Source organism: Cervus elaphus, chromosome 23 (genome assembly GCF_910594005.1).
Source record: "Cervus elaphus chromosome 23, mCerEla1.1, whole genome shotgun sequence".
Lineage (NCBI taxonomy): Eukaryota > Metazoa > Chordata > Mammalia > Artiodactyla > Cervidae > Cervus > Cervus elaphus.
This window is the reverse complement of record NC_057837.1, coordinates 36233963-36251909: the sequence shown is the minus strand read 5'-3', so window position 1 is coordinate 36251909 and position 17947 is coordinate 36233963. Positions and strand designations below refer to the sequence as shown.

General features: G+C 44.9%; 1 protein-coding gene across 1 annotated transcript; it reads left to right on the top strand.

Annotated features, from left to right (window-relative positions):
- Positions 1–760: 760 nt before the first annotated feature.
- Positions 761–7356, top strand: BAMBI (BMP and activin membrane bound inhibitor). The gene is made up of 3 exons (XM_043883952.1): positions 761–890; positions 4326–4613; positions 5392–7356. The coding sequence occupies exons 1-3, from the start codon at positions 815–817 to the stop codon at positions 5808–5810; spliced, it is 783 nt and encodes a 260-aa protein (XP_043739887.1). The 5' UTR covers positions 761–814; the 3' UTR covers positions 5811–7356.
- Positions 7357–17947: the final 10591 nt, after the last annotated feature.

Here is a 17947-nt window from a genome sequence, read left to right as displayed (position 1 = left end):
AGCGCCCCGCGCCCGGCCTCCCTCCCCGGGCGCACGCGGGCCGGCAGGGCTCACTCTAGGGTCGTCTTTCCCCCGGCTCCCGAGGCAGCCGAGCGGCGGGACGGGTCCGAAGGCGGCCACGCGGGTCCCTCGCGAGTTTTGGGGAAACGAAGAGGAAGCCACATGCTGGGGCGCGCCGGCCCGAGGCCGGGTGGGGAGGATCGCAGAGGCAGGGCCCGAGGCCGAGCTCGACCCGCAACTCCCCTAAGGTCACGGACGCCCGGCCTCCGCGAGGGGGAGCGCGGGAGACGGCCGGCGCCGCCCGCAGCCCAGACGCCGGCGCCGCTCTGAGCCGCGGGGCAGAGCTCTTCGCCCGCGCCCGGCCCGCCCCCCGGCGGAGCGGCTGGAGCCCCGCGGCCAATCGCACGGCGCCGGGGGCGGGGCCCGGGCGGGGCCGGAGAGGGGCGGGGCCAGCCGGCTCCCAGCGCGGGGCGCTATTTACAGCGCCGAGCCGGTGGGACCCAGGCGGGCGCAGGCGTGAGCTCGCGGCGGCCAGTGTCTGCGCGCTGGGTTGCTGGTTCCTGTTGCCGAGTGGCCGACTAAAGGAAGCAGAGCCTGAAGCCCACCCAGCTGCCGGGCCGAGAGGAGGGAGCCGGGACTGCGGAACCGGACTGTGCCCCTCGCGCCCCTCCAGCCGCTCTCCATGCTCCGGCCGCGGCCCGGCCCCGCGCCCCGGGCATTACCCATGCACTACGCGCGCCGGGAGCCGTAGGCTGCAGCTGTGCCGCGGCTCCGGGAGCCGGCGGGGGCGCCGGGGCCGTGGAGGGGGGCGTCCATGGATCGCCACTCCAGCTACATCTTCATCTGGCTGCAGCTTGAACTCTGCGCCATGGCGGTACTGCTCACCAAAGGTGGGTGCCCGCCGGCTGGCGGGGCGCGCGTTCCCCGGGGAGGGCCGCGGGGTCCCGGGGCTTTGTTGTCGGCGGGAGAGGCGGCCTCCCGCGCGGAGCCAGCAGGTCGCGACAAGTTGTCTGTTCTTAGAAGTCGCGGCGGTGGCTTCGGGGCCACCCGCCCACCCCGGTGTCCCGGAGCCGGGCGCGTGGAGGTGGAGTGAGACCTCGGGACGAGTGGTTGTCAAAATGTTTGTGCGAGTCTGTCGGTCGTGAACTTCTGAGCGTTTGCAGCCGCGGCGTGGGGCGGGAGCGGCCGGGAGGGACCGCAGTCTCCCGCCCCGCCTTGGACCGTGCCCGCGTGTTTCGTTGTGTGTGTCCCAGTTTGAGTCCGAATGTCTCGGTTTGTGTGCGCGACTCTGTATTTGAATGTGCCTCTGCTGTGAACGTGTGTCTGTATTTGAGTGTTTTTGTACTTGAGTGCACTTGTGTGTCTGTCGTGTATCTCTCTGTATTGGAGCATCTTCCCTTGTTGAGTGTCGCCGTGTTTAAATGTCTCTGTCCGTGAGTGTCCGTGTGTGTGTCTGAGTGTTTTTGTGAGCCCGCGAGTGGTGCCTCCCCGCGTGTAGGTGTCCCAGGTGTGTGTCCGCGTGCAGCGGTGTGGTCAGCGCTACTGCTTGGGGGCTGGGAGGTGTGGACTCCGTCAGCGGTCCCTTTTCCCACTCACCTCATATTTTATAAACACTACTCAAAAAAAAAAAAAGTAGCGGTCAGTTTCTTTTTTTTCTCCCGCTGCAGGCTTTCACCTTTTAGGTGGAAATAACCCAGACAACTCTCTTGAGTTTCAAGGGCCCTCCACCTCCCCTGCCACGAACTCTGACTACTGTGAACAGATAATTTTTCTTAAAAATAGGAGGCATTTTTAGCTTTTGCACCACTCCCCCTCCCCCTTTTCTCTAATTGCCATGTAGCAGGCATGAGGTTGAAGGATCAGCCGGGCCAGCAGAGATGATGTGCTACAGTATTTATTTATTTTGGAAGAAAGGCTGTAATTAACCCTAAATAACAGCCCTCGTAGCAGCCTGCAGAGGGAAGCCTCCCGGTCTATCAAAGACCGGCCGAACGGGGCCGGACCGCGGCTGACATAAGTCACAGATACCGAAACTATGCGCCTGATAATGATATAATTAGGGGATCAGAGGTTTCTGACTGCTGCGGACTTCAAAAGCTTTAAAAGAAGCCAGCAGCCTCTCCTGTAGCCGTCCTGACTGAAGCAGACATTTTTGTTTAATCACCACGTACAGTAACCAGAAAGGGGGGCAGACAGAAGAGCATTGTTCCCTGCTTCAAAATACCAGTCCCCTCCTGGCCTTTTCGCATGCCACAGGAAGAAACTTTATGAAACGGCAGAAATATAGTTTTAATACAGTAACACAAAAGTCTATTCAACTTGCTCCAATGTGGCTCCAATTAAAAAAAAAAAAAGTTGTTAGAACTTGACTAGTTACCTGTCAAATTTTTATTAGACTGTTTTAGGTCATTGAAAATATAGTCTTTAAAATAGGCTCTCATAAACATTTAAGCAGCGTTTTGCTTGTATTCAGCTTTCTTTTTTTCTACATGAGGTCTGCAGTGCATGGGATCAACATGGACTTTTAATCTGTTTTATTTCTTTCAGTCTATATGTGGAATTTGTCAGACTTAGGGATATTCAGTCATCACCCACTTAAGATCAGTGAGTGAGCTTTCTGCGAAAAAGCGAGTAAGCTTGGAGAGAGGAGTAAAGAACTTGTGCAAAGCGGAATTCTAACTGGAAGGTCTTATTTACTGGAGAAGGGAAGGGACCCGGGCCCAGACCCAGGACAGGAGGAGGACCTCTGGCTTTGCACGGTGAAACTCAGGTTGCCAAAGATCTGTGTTTAGTTGGCTGGGGTTTTTAAGCACTAGCAGCCTTACGGTGGCCTGGAATTTGGACACATAATTAAATGAGACATCTTACTCAGGCATTCACGAGAGGAGGAGAAAGAAGAAAGGTGAGGCTGGGAGATTTGTAGAGCAGCAGTGCCCGGTGTTGGTGTTTAATTTCAGAGCTTTGGTTTCTGTAACTAAGACAGCACTTCAGATGGAGAAGCTGGGGAGAGGCATGTACCTGAGTTCAGTTCACAGCAGGCTACAGCCGTAGCCGTGGCCTGTGACAGTGGCTGAGGTCCACCGGGTCAGGTATCATGTGAGTGATCACTCCCAGCCCCAGATTGTTTCAACCAGAAATTGACATGGAAGTCTCAGATCTTGTGGCAGAATGTTAACCCGCTTGCAACTCACAAACTAAGTTTTATAAAGGAAACTTTTAATCACTTCCTGTAGAAAAATTTGAGGTTTCCTTAAGGATTTTTCATTCAACCAGCAGAGGATTTTCAGTTCCAATGTTTCCCGTTTTAGATCCCATGTTGAATTACACATAAAAGTGGGGAGTTGAGGGGTGGGGGGAGGAGGGAGCCTTGCAGTTTCACCCCCTCCTCCCTGCCCCCAGTTTTATGACTTTCCATTTGGGCTGAAAGAAATTGACTTTGGCAAGCAAACCACTAATTGTAAACTGCCTAGTTCCTGTTTTACAATATCTGACTAAAAGCTCCCCTGCATGAACAGATCTTTATAGGCAAAGTTTGCCTTTTCTAGAGAGGTTGCAAATAGCTGCCCAGTTTCATAGTTTTAAAACCTCCTGACCGGAGCAATTTCTAGATTGTTGTGTTTCTAGTTAATAACTTTATAAGGTGTTAGCGAAAGCTCTTAAACCTTGGCACAGCCCTTCGAGGTAGTAAACAATTCAGCAGTTCCGATCAAATATTTATACTGACAAAATCAAAAAGCCTAGCATTTTATGTTGTATGGTCATGTAGGATTAAAACAAGTCAATAATGTAATTTTTGTAATTTCTCTCCTTACGGTAGGAGAAATCTTTTGCTTCAAAGACAAAACTTATTTTTAATTACTTGCTAGCTTTTCCTACTCTGAACTTTCATCCTCTGCTATGTGGATTAATACATTTCTAAAGTGATATTTACCTGACTTGGGATTCGAGCACTGACTTGCACAAGGGGCTCCAGGGATCCATGTGGTCAGCCCTTCTAAGCCCTCAGCTGAATTTTCCCTAAAGTGAATGTCTTTGAAATTTGGAGTCTGGTGGTGCTAGCGGTAAAGAACCCACCTGTCAATGCAAGAGACTTTAGAGACACAGGTTCAGTCCCTGGGTCGGGAAGATCCCTTGGGGGAGGGCATGGCTACCCACTCCAGTATTCTTGCCTGGAGAATCCCATGGACAGAGGAGCCTGGTGCGCTACAGTCCATGAGGACTCAAAGGGTTGGACATGACTGAGTGACTTAGCACAGTACAGTTGTTGAAGCTGGTGCTTTATCTGGTCTCTGAAGCTGTTTGATGCAATTGCCCATCATTTTCAGGTGAAATCAGATGTTACTGTGATGCAGCCCACTGCGTGGCTACTGGTTATATGTGTAAATCTGAGCTGAGCGCCTGCTTCTCCAGACTTCTGGATCCTCAGAACACCAATTCCCCGCTCACCCATGGCTGCCTGGACTCCCTAGCAAGCACAGCGGACATCTGCCAAGCCAGACAGGCTCGCAACCACTCCGGCAGTCCCTCGCCCTCCTTGGAGTGCTGTCACGAAGACATGTGCAACTATAGGGGGCTACAGGACGTCCTCACCCCACCCAAGGGGGAGGCCTCAGGTAGGAGCGGCACCCCCTCTGACCAAACCCTTGCTTGGCCTCTAGGCTTGTGACAGCCACAGCTTTGTCTGTCTGCTATTGATTTTGTTGTTGATGTTATTAGAGACGGCTGAGGGAGAAGCCAGGCTGGGTGCAAAGATGCATCTCTATTGAGTGACTTTCATGTCTGCCTGAGCCCTAGATATCTGTCTACATAATAGGTTTTGCCTGTTTTTATCCAACATTTTGAAGCCATTAAAAGGCCATTACTAATCAGTAATGACAGTCCGTAAACAAATGTTTTTGGAAGCTGCTCTGCCTCGTTGGGCAGCATTTCTGTTCTAAATGTTGATTGAATCGGAAGCCTCTGTTTAAGGGGATGGCTGTTGTTCAGTCACTCAGTTGTGTCTGACAGTTTGTGACCCCATGGACTGCAGCACGCCCAGCTTCCCTGTCCTTCACCATCTCCCGGAGTTTGCTCAAACTCATGTCCATTGAGTCAGGGATGCCATCCAACCATCTCCTCCTTTGTCATCCCCTTCTCCTGCCCTCAATCCTTCCCAGCATCAGGGTCTTTCCCAGTGAGTCGGCTGTTTGCATCAGGTGGCCAAAGTATTGGAGCTTCAGCTTCAGCATCAGTCCTTCCAGTGAATATTCAGGGTTGATTTCCTTTCAGATTGACTGGTTTGATCTCCTTTGGTGGGGGAGGGGGGGATACCACGTTTAAAAGGAGAGATGCTCTCTCATAGCTCCAGGAAGGGGTGACCGTGTTTGATGGGTTTGCTTGTGCCCCCCGTAGGACAAGGGAATAGGCATCAGCACGATGGTAGCAGAAACCTCATCACCAAAGTGCAGGAGCTGACGTCCTCCAAAGAGCTGTGGTTCCGGGCGGCGGTGATCGCAGTTCCCATCGCCGGGGGGCTGATCCTGGTGTTGCTCATTATGCTGGCCCTGAGGATGCTGCGGAGCGAGAACCGGAGGCTGCAGGAGCAGCGGCAGCAAATGCTCTCGCGTTTGCACTACAGCTTCCACGGGCAGCACTCCAAAAAGGGGCAGGTGGCGAAGCTGGACTTGGAATGCATGGTGCCCGTGAGCGGCCACGAGAACTGCTGTCTGACCTGCGACAAGATGAGACAGGCCGACCTCAGCCACGACCGCATCCTGTCGCTGGTGCACTGGGGCATGTACAGCGGGCACGGGAAGCTGGAGTTCGTATGACGGGGCCTCGTGGAACTGGACGTCTGGGACCCTCTTGAGTTCTGCTGGGCGGGAGCACTTTATCTGAAGAGAAAACTAACTCGCGTCATCATCTGCGAGAGACGGAATGAGCTCTGCAAACGGAATCTTGGCTATTTCTTCTGAAGGATTATTTGCACAGACTTAAATACAGTCAAAATGTATTATTTCCTTTAAAATTATTAAAAAGCAAAGAGAGGACTCTGTACACTGTTACCAGGGTTATTTGCATTCAGAGGGAGCTGGAATTGAGTACCTAAATAAACAAATGTGCTCTCTGTAAGCTCCTACATCTTGATTTATTGTAAAGATTTAAAATATATATATATATATATTTTGTCTGAAATTTAGTGGTGTCTTGTCATAAATTAAAAACTAAGCTGGAAGGGCAAGGAACTACGTGTTAATTATAGAAGTGAAGACCTATGATTGCTCAGTGTCGGATCTCAACTATAGATTTTGGCTTGACTTTTTTTTTTAACAAGACCAAGATCTTGTTTGTTCTTCCATGGCCCATGTGTCATTTTCTTACAGCGTGGAGAATTTCTAAATGTGTACTGCCCATCATTCAGTGTCTTACCCACAGTTTTTTGTTAGGATAATGCTGGTTTTAGCTTTCATCTAAGAGAAATTGGAAACTTATTTATACCGGAGTCATGTATCATTGATCAGTTTCCAAAGTTGCCTTAGCAAAAGGTGATACTTATCAGCTTGGTCCAGGTGCTCTGGAATATGTTTTTAAATGTGTCTCTACCTCCAATCAGAAAAGGAAAAAAAACCTACTAAATGAATCTTTTTTTCAAAGTTAATCACTGTCTACTTTTACTGTTAATTAATTCATCAGTTTAGTCTGGGCTTAATTAAATATTTTGCGCCCCAAATTAGCCAAACATCGTCTCATGCTCATAGTTTTTAAACCTTCCTTCAACACAGTGTTATAACAATAATTTTTTTTACTTCTGAATCTTAGATTTTCAATAGTGAACATTATATGTCAATTAAGATTTAAATAATAATTTCTTCCCCAAATGATTCTTTTATTAATATAATCAAATAGACTGTTGATTTTAGCCACTAACACACTAAATAATAGTGTTTCCACTCCTGGAGGACTTTGGCAATAAAGCCCAGCCTGAATTTAAAGCTATGCCACATGTGTACTTTTCCTCTAAAATGGGTCTTTATTATCTTAAATATGAGAATAATTTGTAGGTTCTTTTCTTGATTCTTTTGTATATTTGAAACTTTTGCTTAAAAATTAACCTATAGCCTGCATATTTGAGTACCTGTGGGGTTTCCTTTTATGAATGTTAAAAGGGATTTTTTGCATATATTCGGGGATATTTTATGACCAGCATAATTTGGGTCCCTTAAGACAGGTGCCATCACCCAGTTGATGGAAGAATCTGAGTTGAAATGAGTAGTCTAAAAATGAATACCTAGGTTATTTAATAACTAATAAGCCACAGCCCCAAATAAGGCTATGGAATAAATATGCATTTTAATAAATGACAACATTCATATTGTGCTTTTTGAGACTGAGAATTCTTGCATGTGTGACTTACAGTTCATAAAGTGTTACATTTTATGTGCATCCATTTTTGAGAGAGTTAAAGAATTTTGGGGCCTAACTCTCCAAACCTAAGAGAAGAGAAGGAATCAAAATGGCCAGTTGGTGAAATTTTTGCCTTCACCACCTCTTTCAGGCTTTAGATCAAATTACAGTAGTTTTGGGGCTTGAAGATTAAAAGGCTTCTGGTCTTTTGTGGTCTCATGTCATGAGTGCATCGTGCAAGTACCATGGATTCTAAAGTGGTCTCTCCTTGCTCACCCTGCTGTTTCTTATTCATCACATTTCTTCCCAATACCAGTTAACTAGGAGCTCAGGAGTTCATTAGGAAATGAAACCATGAAGGATTGAAATTCATTCTCCTTGAGACAATTTGACAGCAGTGAACTCCAGGGAAGTTCCAGGAACTTCCTCCAGAGAAGACCCAGGGAAGGCCTGGGGCTGTGTGGGTGCTAAGATCACAGACCTTTAATAGATGAATAGAAAAGCCTCCACCTGGTTCTTTTGGGCTGAGCTTAAATCTGCAAGGCTGTTCACACTTCCCTGTTGGGTAGGATGCTGGCTCTGTGCCTAGAGTGGGGTTCCAGTTGTAGCCATGTAATAGGTGGGCCCTGTCTCTTGTCCTAACAAATCGTCTCCTTTTGCTGTCTCCTTCTTTAATATTTGTGTATTCCTGCCACCAGTTTTAAAGTCAGATCTGCACATAACTTGGCCTTTCAGCAAAAATATTGTAGGTTTCTCCACTTTGATTTTTCTAAGAACTAAATATAGAGTCTACTTTTGGTTCCCTATGAGAGTGTAGAGGTTGCCAAGAATGGAGATAAAGGACCCTTCATGAAATAGCGACCTACCTGATTCAGTGATGTAAGGATGATGACGGGTTTATTTGTTTTTCCCTTGTAGAGATGTTTGCCGTTCCTTTGAGGTGTCACTGCATGGCTGGGCTGATCAGGAACAGTCCTTGTTTAATGTGGACATAGAACTCCCCCCAAAAGTGATTTTCCCTTTTTAAGCGGAAATTTGCCCAAACCAGAGACAAATGGTTGCCATGATGTTTCTGTATCTGCACCCCTTAAACATTCTGCCCCTTTTGAAAAAACTGCTCTGTCCGTGGTTGTATCTTTTATGTTATTCCCTCCCCCACAACCCAGCCCCATCCCTTATTTTGAATGGCTCCAAGGCTTCCTAGAAATTGACTGGTGTGTCTCTAATTTCTGCTGAACTGATTTTATTAAAAACACTGCACCATAGGGGGTTTGACCTCCCTCCTAAAATACCAAACATGTCTGCTTTGGAAACTCACAAAGGTCTCTTCTGAAGAGCTTGTAAATCTGTTTTCAATATGGCTTGATTATAGACTAAAAGCTTGAAAGCAGTGGCATCTAGTATCGAGTCTGGAAGTAGCCTTTTTGGGGCCAGGACAGCTTTTTTCTTTAAAGCCTTTAATTGGTCCTCTTCTGTGTCTCTTCGCCCACATAACTTTAATCCTTCAAAAGCTACATGGTGTGATGAGGTTGAACTTAGCCAAGGGAGCATTCAAGTGTGCTTGGGAGTCTCGCAGCCTGGATTCCTATGTAGACTCCATTCCCATCAGCTGTGTGAACTTGGGCACTTTACTCAGGCTCTTTGGCTACTCAAGTTTGGTTCCCCACACCATGGGGGCAGTAATTACACTTTGTATGACCATTGTGGGGAGGTATAGGAGTAGGTATTCCTACCAATACAAGAGTCTTGGATGAACTCAAGTGGCCCCCAAATCCTCAAAATTGTCCTTACAAGTTTTTGTTTGTCCCTACTACTTATACAGTGAATATTTTTACTTGACTTTTTAGTATTTCAGATAACGTATTTGAGGTTTGCAAGTCCTTCAGTCACCTGCAGACTGGATTTAACTTTTTAAAAATTCGCTTTCAATTGACTGCTTTTATTGAATGGCATCACGGACTCAATGGGCATCAGTTTGAGCAAACTCTGGGAGATAGTGAAGGAAAGGGAAGCCTGGCGTGCAATAGTTCATGGGGTCGGTCATAAAGGGTTGGACTCGACTGAGTGACTGAACAACAAATTCTCTCCTAGGTGCAAATTATGTTGGTTTGTAACTATTTCCTTTTGGAATAATCTAAATGGCTACTGATAAGAACCTTTCCATTGTGTGTACCTACTCTGTTTTTCCATATTTGACAGAATGAAGTTCTCTTAGGGTTTCAGCTGCTCCATGTGGTTAATCCATTGAGAAGATCACGGGAGCCAGGTTAGGTGAAAGAAGGTGTCAGAACTGCTTGAACAGTGTGTGTCTGATGGATGCATTCAAGTACAATTGGCCTCATAGGTAGTCCCAACAAAATCCAATGGTTCCACTGGTTTGGGGGACTTTGTGAATTTGGGGGGGGCACCCTACTTAGTGAGCAATCTAATTTCCCTGGATGAAATTAATTTAGTTACTCTGTGGGTCACAGTCATCATGAAAAAAAAAATTGTTCCAACACCCATATTCTCCCTCCCCCACCACCCCCACAACCATTCAGTGCATGTTGCCCTGACTTAAAAAAATCAGATCATTGATCTGAGAATTAGAGATCCAATGAAATAATGAAACACTTTGAAGTTTTGACATCTCTTTACTGGAAGTACAGTTTTAGACTTTAAACATACCCTTGTTAATTTGCTAACACTGCTAACAGTTCTGTGGTGTGGTGGTGTCGTTCCCTGGTCTACCATTCCAGAAGTTTGGAGATGGAACTGAGAAGGGGGAAGGACTGAGTTTAACCAGATAGGGGTTTACTTTCAACAAGGCAGCAATTTTCCAATGGTTCTGCTTTGTAGAGTTTACAAGTATTTGTTACTAAGAGAGGGCTACCAACCATTCGGCTGCAAACTTTCCCCTTTATATGAATATGAATGGTGGTAACCAGATAGGCATTGATGAGCAATCTTGGAAGATTCTTTGGATAAGCAGTTAGATAATGTCTCAAGGCATTTAAGGAGATTCGTCAAGACTTTAAGGAGATTCATTCTTCCTGGTAGCCAGTGGCCAGATGGCCTCTCTGGGGCTATTTCAAATTTGTATTTAGCTGCCTGTATCTTGCAGATTAGATTGATATTGGACTAAGCCTGAGTAGAAGCCTGAGAAGATGAGTTGATAACTATTATTATTTATCGCACACTATATGTATAAACAAAGGCCATGCAAGCCAAAGGCTCTTAGTAATCCTGGAATGATTTTATATTTAACAAATTTCAAGACAGGGTGTAAGTAGATGTTGGAATTTGTCAGCGGTTTGTTTTTAGACATGTGAAGACTAGGTTAGTTGTGATGAATTAATCAATTTGGAGGCTGTTATGTGGATTTACTGTGAAAGATCTCGCATTACAAACGTAGTGGAACAAAAATTGTTTAAGCAGTGAAAACCAAGAGAAATGCATGAAGCTCCTTATCCTGAGTCTCTCCCTCTTGGAACTTCCCTGGGTCTGATGAGAACAGTGGAGAAACACCACACTTCAAGCCGTTTCTCTCTTTTCAAGTGTTAGAAGTTCAGGTGGAAACATGTTTTACTAAATGTAGTGGATGTGATTAAAAAAAAAAAAGTATTTATTTTTAATTGAAGGATACTTGCTTTGATACCACAGATTTTAACTCACCGTTTGTTGCCTTGGTGAATGGGGTATTTCTCACCTGGACTTAAGGCTTAAACTGTGAACTCCCAGCGGGGAGGATCTAGGATTAGTCACCTTTGTAGGTTTCCAAAATTCAAGGGGAGAATGAGATGAAGGAAAAATCAAGGCTTCTTGTCAACAGGTGCCTGAGTTTAGATTGTCAGTAAATAAACATTGTCTTTCTGTTTGCTTCTTTACCCCAAACTATTGTTTCTACTGGCTGCCTAAAGGAAAACGAATTACTTATGAAGGGTTTGAGGTGTGGCCAGCCGGTAAAGTTAGCGCAGCCTCCAAGTTCATTGAAGGAAACGGACTCACCAAGAAGTACGGACTCACCAAGAAGTACGTCCTCACTGCCCATGAATCCAAGAGTTGTAGTTTCATCTTATTATTTTAAAATATTCAAAGTTTCCACAAAAAAAAATAAAATAAAATAAAATATTCAAAGTTTCATCAAACACGGTTTCTCTAAGGAATTAAGAACAAGCCCCTGAGAGCTGTGGTCGTCACAAAGCTCAAGGATTCGGAATGTGCGGGCAGACACACCATTTCATCTTTAATGGTTCGTCTCAGTCCCACTGGGGCAAGTTTAGCAAGCGCTTTTTTCTTTTCTTGGAAATGAGCCTCTGACCAGAGGCTGTAATGAAAGCAGTGTATAGTTTGCTGAGTCTTTCATTCAAGGGCACACCAAAAGTTATAAATAAATCCCCTGCCCCCCTCAAACATTTAGCATTTTCATTTGAAAATGCTTTCACTTCAAAACTCAAGTGGTTCTGGTGCATCCATTTACACTTTTATAATTTAGACTTTTGCAGGGCTTTCTTTTATTGTATTATTATATAGTTTATATTATTTTAATATGTTATATATTATATCACTATTATGATGTAATTAATATAATATCATAATGTACGTGTTCAGTCACTTAAGTTGTGTCTGACTCTTTTGTGACCCCATGGACTATATATAGCCCACTATGCTCCTCTGTCCATGAGATTTCCCAGGCAAGGTTACTGGAATGGGTTGCCATTTCCTTCTCCAGGGGATCTTCCTGACCCAGGGATTGAACCCATATGATAAAATTGGTAGAACATCAATAGCATTAATTTATTGATATTGTTTATGTATTTCTACATATATCAATAACTTATTTATATTTATAATTTATATATGAATATACCAATAATTGATCATATTAATATAATACCATAATATAGAATATAATTTATATATACCGAGTATAGCCAAAAATATTCTATGTGTGTGTGTTAGTCACTCAATCGTGTCTGACTCTTTGTGACCCCATGGACTGTAGCCCACCAGGCTCCTCTGTCCATGGGATTCTCCAGGCAAGAATACTGGAATCGCTTGCCATTCCCTTCTCCAGGGGATCTTCCTCTCCCAGGGACTGAACTTGGATCTCCTGAACTGCAGACAGATTCTTTACTGTCTTTAGCCACCAGGAAATCTGTAAAAAAACAATTCTATATTATATTATTATTTTATTATTATATCATTTATTATATTATTATATGTATTATTTTTCTTAAGAAACTAAGTTAGGTATAGATAACTTAAATAACCAAAGGTAAATTAAAAGAAAATGTATGTTTGGGTAGAGGGTGATCATTTGTGCCTTTCCAATCCTTGTGTTATTTCTAGTTTCCTATAGTCTCTTTATATATTCAGCAATATTTTGTATGTACACGTATTTACATTTTCCATGAGACCTGGCTCAAACCAAAGTCAACCTGCTTCCACTAGTGTTTGCTAAAAATACAGATAAAGTGTGGAAAGGAGAAACCCCATTTCTCCAAAAGCAGCACTGTTGTCCGTCAACATTTTCAAAGGCAAACTTCTCTGCAAACCTGGTGTGGCCGCCAGCCCGCTGGACTCTCCCGGGACTCTTCTGGTCGAAAGTGCGGAGGGGGCGCTGCTGTCGGAGGCTGCCTGAAGGCAGATAGTCTGTCCCTCTGGGATGCTAATGTCAAGGGTCATTTCCCAGGCCTGACACTTGATTGTGAAGCAGGTTCGGAGGTCATCTTTTCCTGGAGCTGGTTTGTGACAAGCACTAGGGGTGGACCATAAACCCCCTCATCCTTAGCCATCTTGTTTAACCACAGGAGGCTGTCAGTTGGCATTTGTATGCAAATTGGGGTGAGTACCTAACAGGTGGCTTTGAAATGTTCAATTTGTTTATCTCCTCGTGGGAAGCCCGGCCTTCTCTCGGTGGGGGAAGATTTATGGGGCTGTTTTTCCTGGCTCTCAGCAGTGAATTAAGTCCAGCGGGACCCTTGGCATCTTCATTCACTCAAACTGGCCATCAGGAGCAGAAGGTCTGCTGGCCCTGGGGACTGACCTGGACAGAGGGGCCCCTGGAAAGGCACTGGCTTTCAGGTGGGGGCAGCAAGCAATGGAAAGGGGAAAAGCTCCTGTCTTCAGAATATCTACCACACAAATATCTCATCTGGAAAAAAAATAAATTGGCCATTTCCTTTGGCCTCCTCTCCACACTTGTTCTGGGAAAAGGTCCGTCCTTCCTGGGCTTGGAGAAGGTCTGCCAGAAGTCTCTCTCCAGGAGGGTCTGTGTAGGAACTTGTTTTAGTCAGAGGTTCAGAGTGCTCATCGTCAGGTGTTAACAGTCCTTATGGACCTAGGAGCCTGGCGGGCTACAGTCATAGTGTCGCATAGAGTGGGACACGGCTGAAGGCCTGAGCGTACACACACACAGGGGCCATGGTGAGTATGGTTTGGGCTCGAGGGACCTGGCTTGTCACCTGTGGCGTGGCCTCAGCCTAGCCATGAGCTCTGTTTCCTCACTGACACAATGAGGATGATAATGTTATCTTATATAGATTAAGACTGGGTTGTTGGGAGGATTAACTAAGATAAAGAAAGATTTAGCTCCATGCCTTGCAGAGTTGTAAATGTTAGCCATTACTGCAAGGTATTGTTCCTTCACAAACCCTCTCAAAGATTAGAGTGCCCCGGGGAACCCCACGCCTACTCTACAGACCAGGAGCCAGACTGGATGAATTCACAGATCTAGTGATATTTAATCATTTTTATTACTGAGTGTTTTTAATTTATCCAAGTTAGCCTTCCGTGTTTATAGTTTGCTCGAGACAGTAGGAAAGGGACTTCCCTTTTCCTGGTGGTCCACTGGTGCTCCGGCCACTGCAGTGAGAAGCCCATGCACTTCATCTGGGGAGTAGCCCTTGCTCACCACAACGAGAGAAAGCCCGAACGTAGCAAAGAAGTCCCAATGCACCAAAAAAATAAAAATAAAAAAATAAATAATTAAAAAGAGTAGGAAAGCAACCTCATTTCGATGTAAAAATATTGAAACTACAATATCCTTGGTAGGAAAAGGTGACTTATTAGGAACCACTGTGATGTCCGCATTAGCCCAGAGCAGATTGTGGGAACACTCCCCACAGTCAGGAAGGGCATGTTATCTGCTCCCTTGGACAACAAATGCCTGTTTTTGCATTTGCATTCTGTTAATGAATACACACCTGTCGACTGTGCGACTTTGCCCGGCTGACCTGTTGACGGGTGACCAGCCACAGTTCACTGCTTCAAGCCCAGGTAACTCAAACACGTGGCCCAAGCCCCTGTCTTGCCACTTGGAAGTCCATGTGCCAGGCTGGTGAGGGTCACCCCCATCGGAAGGCAAGAAGCAAGTTAAAATGTTGTACTGGAACATACCTGGATTCTGTAAATTGAGTAAGGAGTGTTCTCATGAGAATCCATGTTTTTTTTTTTTTTAATTTATTTATTTTTAATTGGAGGATAGTTGCTTTACAGTATTGTGTTGGCTTCTGCCATACATCAATGTGAAAAATCCGTTTCTACGAAATCTGTTGGTCCAAGACCACACTGCAGTTTTGATAACAGAAGCGCTCAGCTGCTTCAGTCATCGTGTCTGACTCTTTGCAACTTCAAGGCTGCTCTGAATTCATGGGCCCATGAATGACTAGCTGGGTCTGGTGGGATGAGATGTTACAGGTTTTTCTGACCAAATGGTTGGCCCACGAAGGCAACTGGTCAGGGCTGACAGCCACTTGCTCACGTGGCAGGAGGTGAGCGAGGGGCTCAACCCAGGCTGTCAGAGAGGGTCAACGCCTCCCTGGCCAGGCCAAGTGGGGATGTGCAACCCCTAGAAAGCCCAGTGGACTTGCAAGGCAGACATCCTGATGGCCTGAGCCAAGGCGGGGGGTGGGGGGCAGTGTTGGTCTCTGGTTGGTTGAGGATGCGTCACAGCCTTGGTTGCACATGGAGAAGAGTTGCAGAGCCTTCCTGCACGTTCTGGCCAGTTCTCGACTCCTCTGCATTGGCCGGCAACCACTGCACCATCAGGCAAATCCGAAGTCAGTTTTCAGTGTTTGAAAAAGAAGCCATTTGTTCAAAGATTCCATACTGACTAATGAGACTGAGTTAATCGTGCCATCTTTCATCTTCATGTTTTTCATTTGTAAAATGAGAGTCACAGCAACACTGTTTTCCTCCCAGCTCAAAATTGAACTATGGGAAGTCTGTGCTGCTAGCAGGGTCCTCTGAGCTCCCTGGAAAGGCAGTGAGAAATAAAAGTTATGGTGAAGATACTATTTTGAAGTAAGGACAAGCTGTTTCTTGTGGTTCTGTATTTTTATTTCCTTTGTACTTTTTGTTCTGTTACTCTTTCAGTCTCAGTTTTGATTCATTTCTCTTCTCCCTAATGTTTGTAGTGGTTTAGTTGCTAAGTTGTGTTCCATCTCTTTGCAACCCTGTAGACTGTAGCCCACCAGGATCCTTTTTCCATGGGATTCTCCAGGCAAGAATACTGGAGAATACTGGGTTGCCATTTCCTCCCCCAGGGGGTCTTTCTGACCCAGGAATAGAACCTGCATCTCCTGAGTCTCCTGCTTGGCAGGCGGAGTTTTTACCACTGAGCCACCTTGGAAGCCCAATTGTTTATAATGAAACTATAAAGCTTGCTTTATGAAGGCACAACATGGTTTACACTGCAGTTACAAGGTTAAGGCCATCCTTCCTTTTCTCCTACCAATATAAGCATTACCTGTTTGGGATAGTGTTTAAAATTGAATTTACATTCACACAAAAAAAATCTCAGGCTTAGAATTTGGGCCAGGGTGGGTAGAGAGAGAAGAGAGAAAAGTCCAAAGAGTATGATTATCAAAAGTAGTGTGGACTTCCCTGGTGGTCCAGTGGTGAGGATTCTCTGCTCCCAATGCAGGGGGTCAGAGTTCAACTCCCGGGCAGGGAATTAGATCCTGAATTCCTCAACTAAAGATCCTGAGTACCTTGACTAATACCTGGCAGAGCCAAATAAATAAATATTAAAAAAAAAAAAATGAATTGACTTCTAAAAGAAAATTGGCAGGAACACTGTTGAATGTTGTTGAAAACAAACATGCTGAGTTTTCTTAATGTCCTGAATGAAAATGAAGCAAAAGAAAACATCAAGTTCAACAATAACAACAACAAAAGAAAAAAAGAAGGAAAGAAAGATAAAGAAAATGACACAGCAAAATTAAAGACCTTAGAATTCTGCTTTAAAATGACCTTAACCTTTGTACTTTTTCACTCCTTAAGACAAATATTATATAGTGATGAAATGGTTTTTTTGGTTTTGAAAAATTTCTACATTAGCTGAAATGTTAAGATTGGTAGACTGTGTCATGGTTAGAGCATCAAGATGAAATATTTATGTTTCTTGTTCACCTACGCCTTGTGTTTAATATTTAAATATTGCAAACGGGGGCCTTTTTCTGCCTACTCCACAGTGGGAAGGAACTGGCTAAGTGACTTGCCTGAGGCAACGGTGTGAACAGGGATTTCTGCCTCAGACTACATTCCTGGGCCACATCCTCCTAATAGAGACTGAAAGCTTGTGAGAAAAATAAAATCAAGTTCACAACGTTTTATTTCTGAATGGAAACTGGACAATGGCACTTTGTCTGAAATTGGGTCTCTACCTTTCAGGAGGGCGAAACCACGTTAAACCCAAACACACTCTTTCTGCCAAGTCTCACCTCATTCCTCCTAGTGGGGCCAGGAAGGAATTGTCTGCCTAGCTGATTTCTGGTGCTTGCAGGGGTCGAGGTGGGTGGAGGTTGAGAAGAAATTTCTTCTCTTCTTTCCAGGTTTATTTCCTCAGGGGAAAGCCCATGTTTTATATGTTGTTCTGGCAGCAGTGGGGAAAAATTTTCATTCTTTTCTCTGATGACTGCCTGACGATGGAAAGAAGGAGAGGCCGTTCCTCACTTGCCTTTTTGTGGCCTTTGGCTGAGGCAGAGAGAGGGAGTGAAAATACAGTCTCATCTGCTCTCTTACTTCTGGTTGCCTCTTACCTTCTTGCAAACCACCCTTCTAGCTAAAAGGAGCAGAAACCAATTGATTTGTGTGACCTTTTGTGGTTTCTATGAATGAACCTTTCTGAAAGATCTCTGTTTGAGAAAGAGAGTGATTTTTCCCTTGGAAGCAAAGATGTAGAGAAAAATGATGGGTTGAATTTACCCTCTTACTCGTCTTGATTTTTAATTCTTTGTTAAGAACCGGGAGTTTCTGGTACGATTTCTGTAAAAAGTATCTGAACATATTTTGCAAAGTTGTAATATGTCAGATTTCATGTAAATTGTATTTCTAAAGCCTCAATACTACTTGGACACTGTAATTATATCTGAACCGTTTCTTTTTCAGCAAGAGTCACAAACAGCTTTCTTCACGGCCATGCTTTGATATCTTCATTCATTTTCCTTATGACACTATCTGATAAGAATTTCCTTTCAGATTGCAGTCAGTGATCACAACATAGGTAACTTTTTACACCACTGAACTCATGGAAGAGTAGCCTTCTATTCCAGAATAATCAAAATGTTGAGTAACGTTT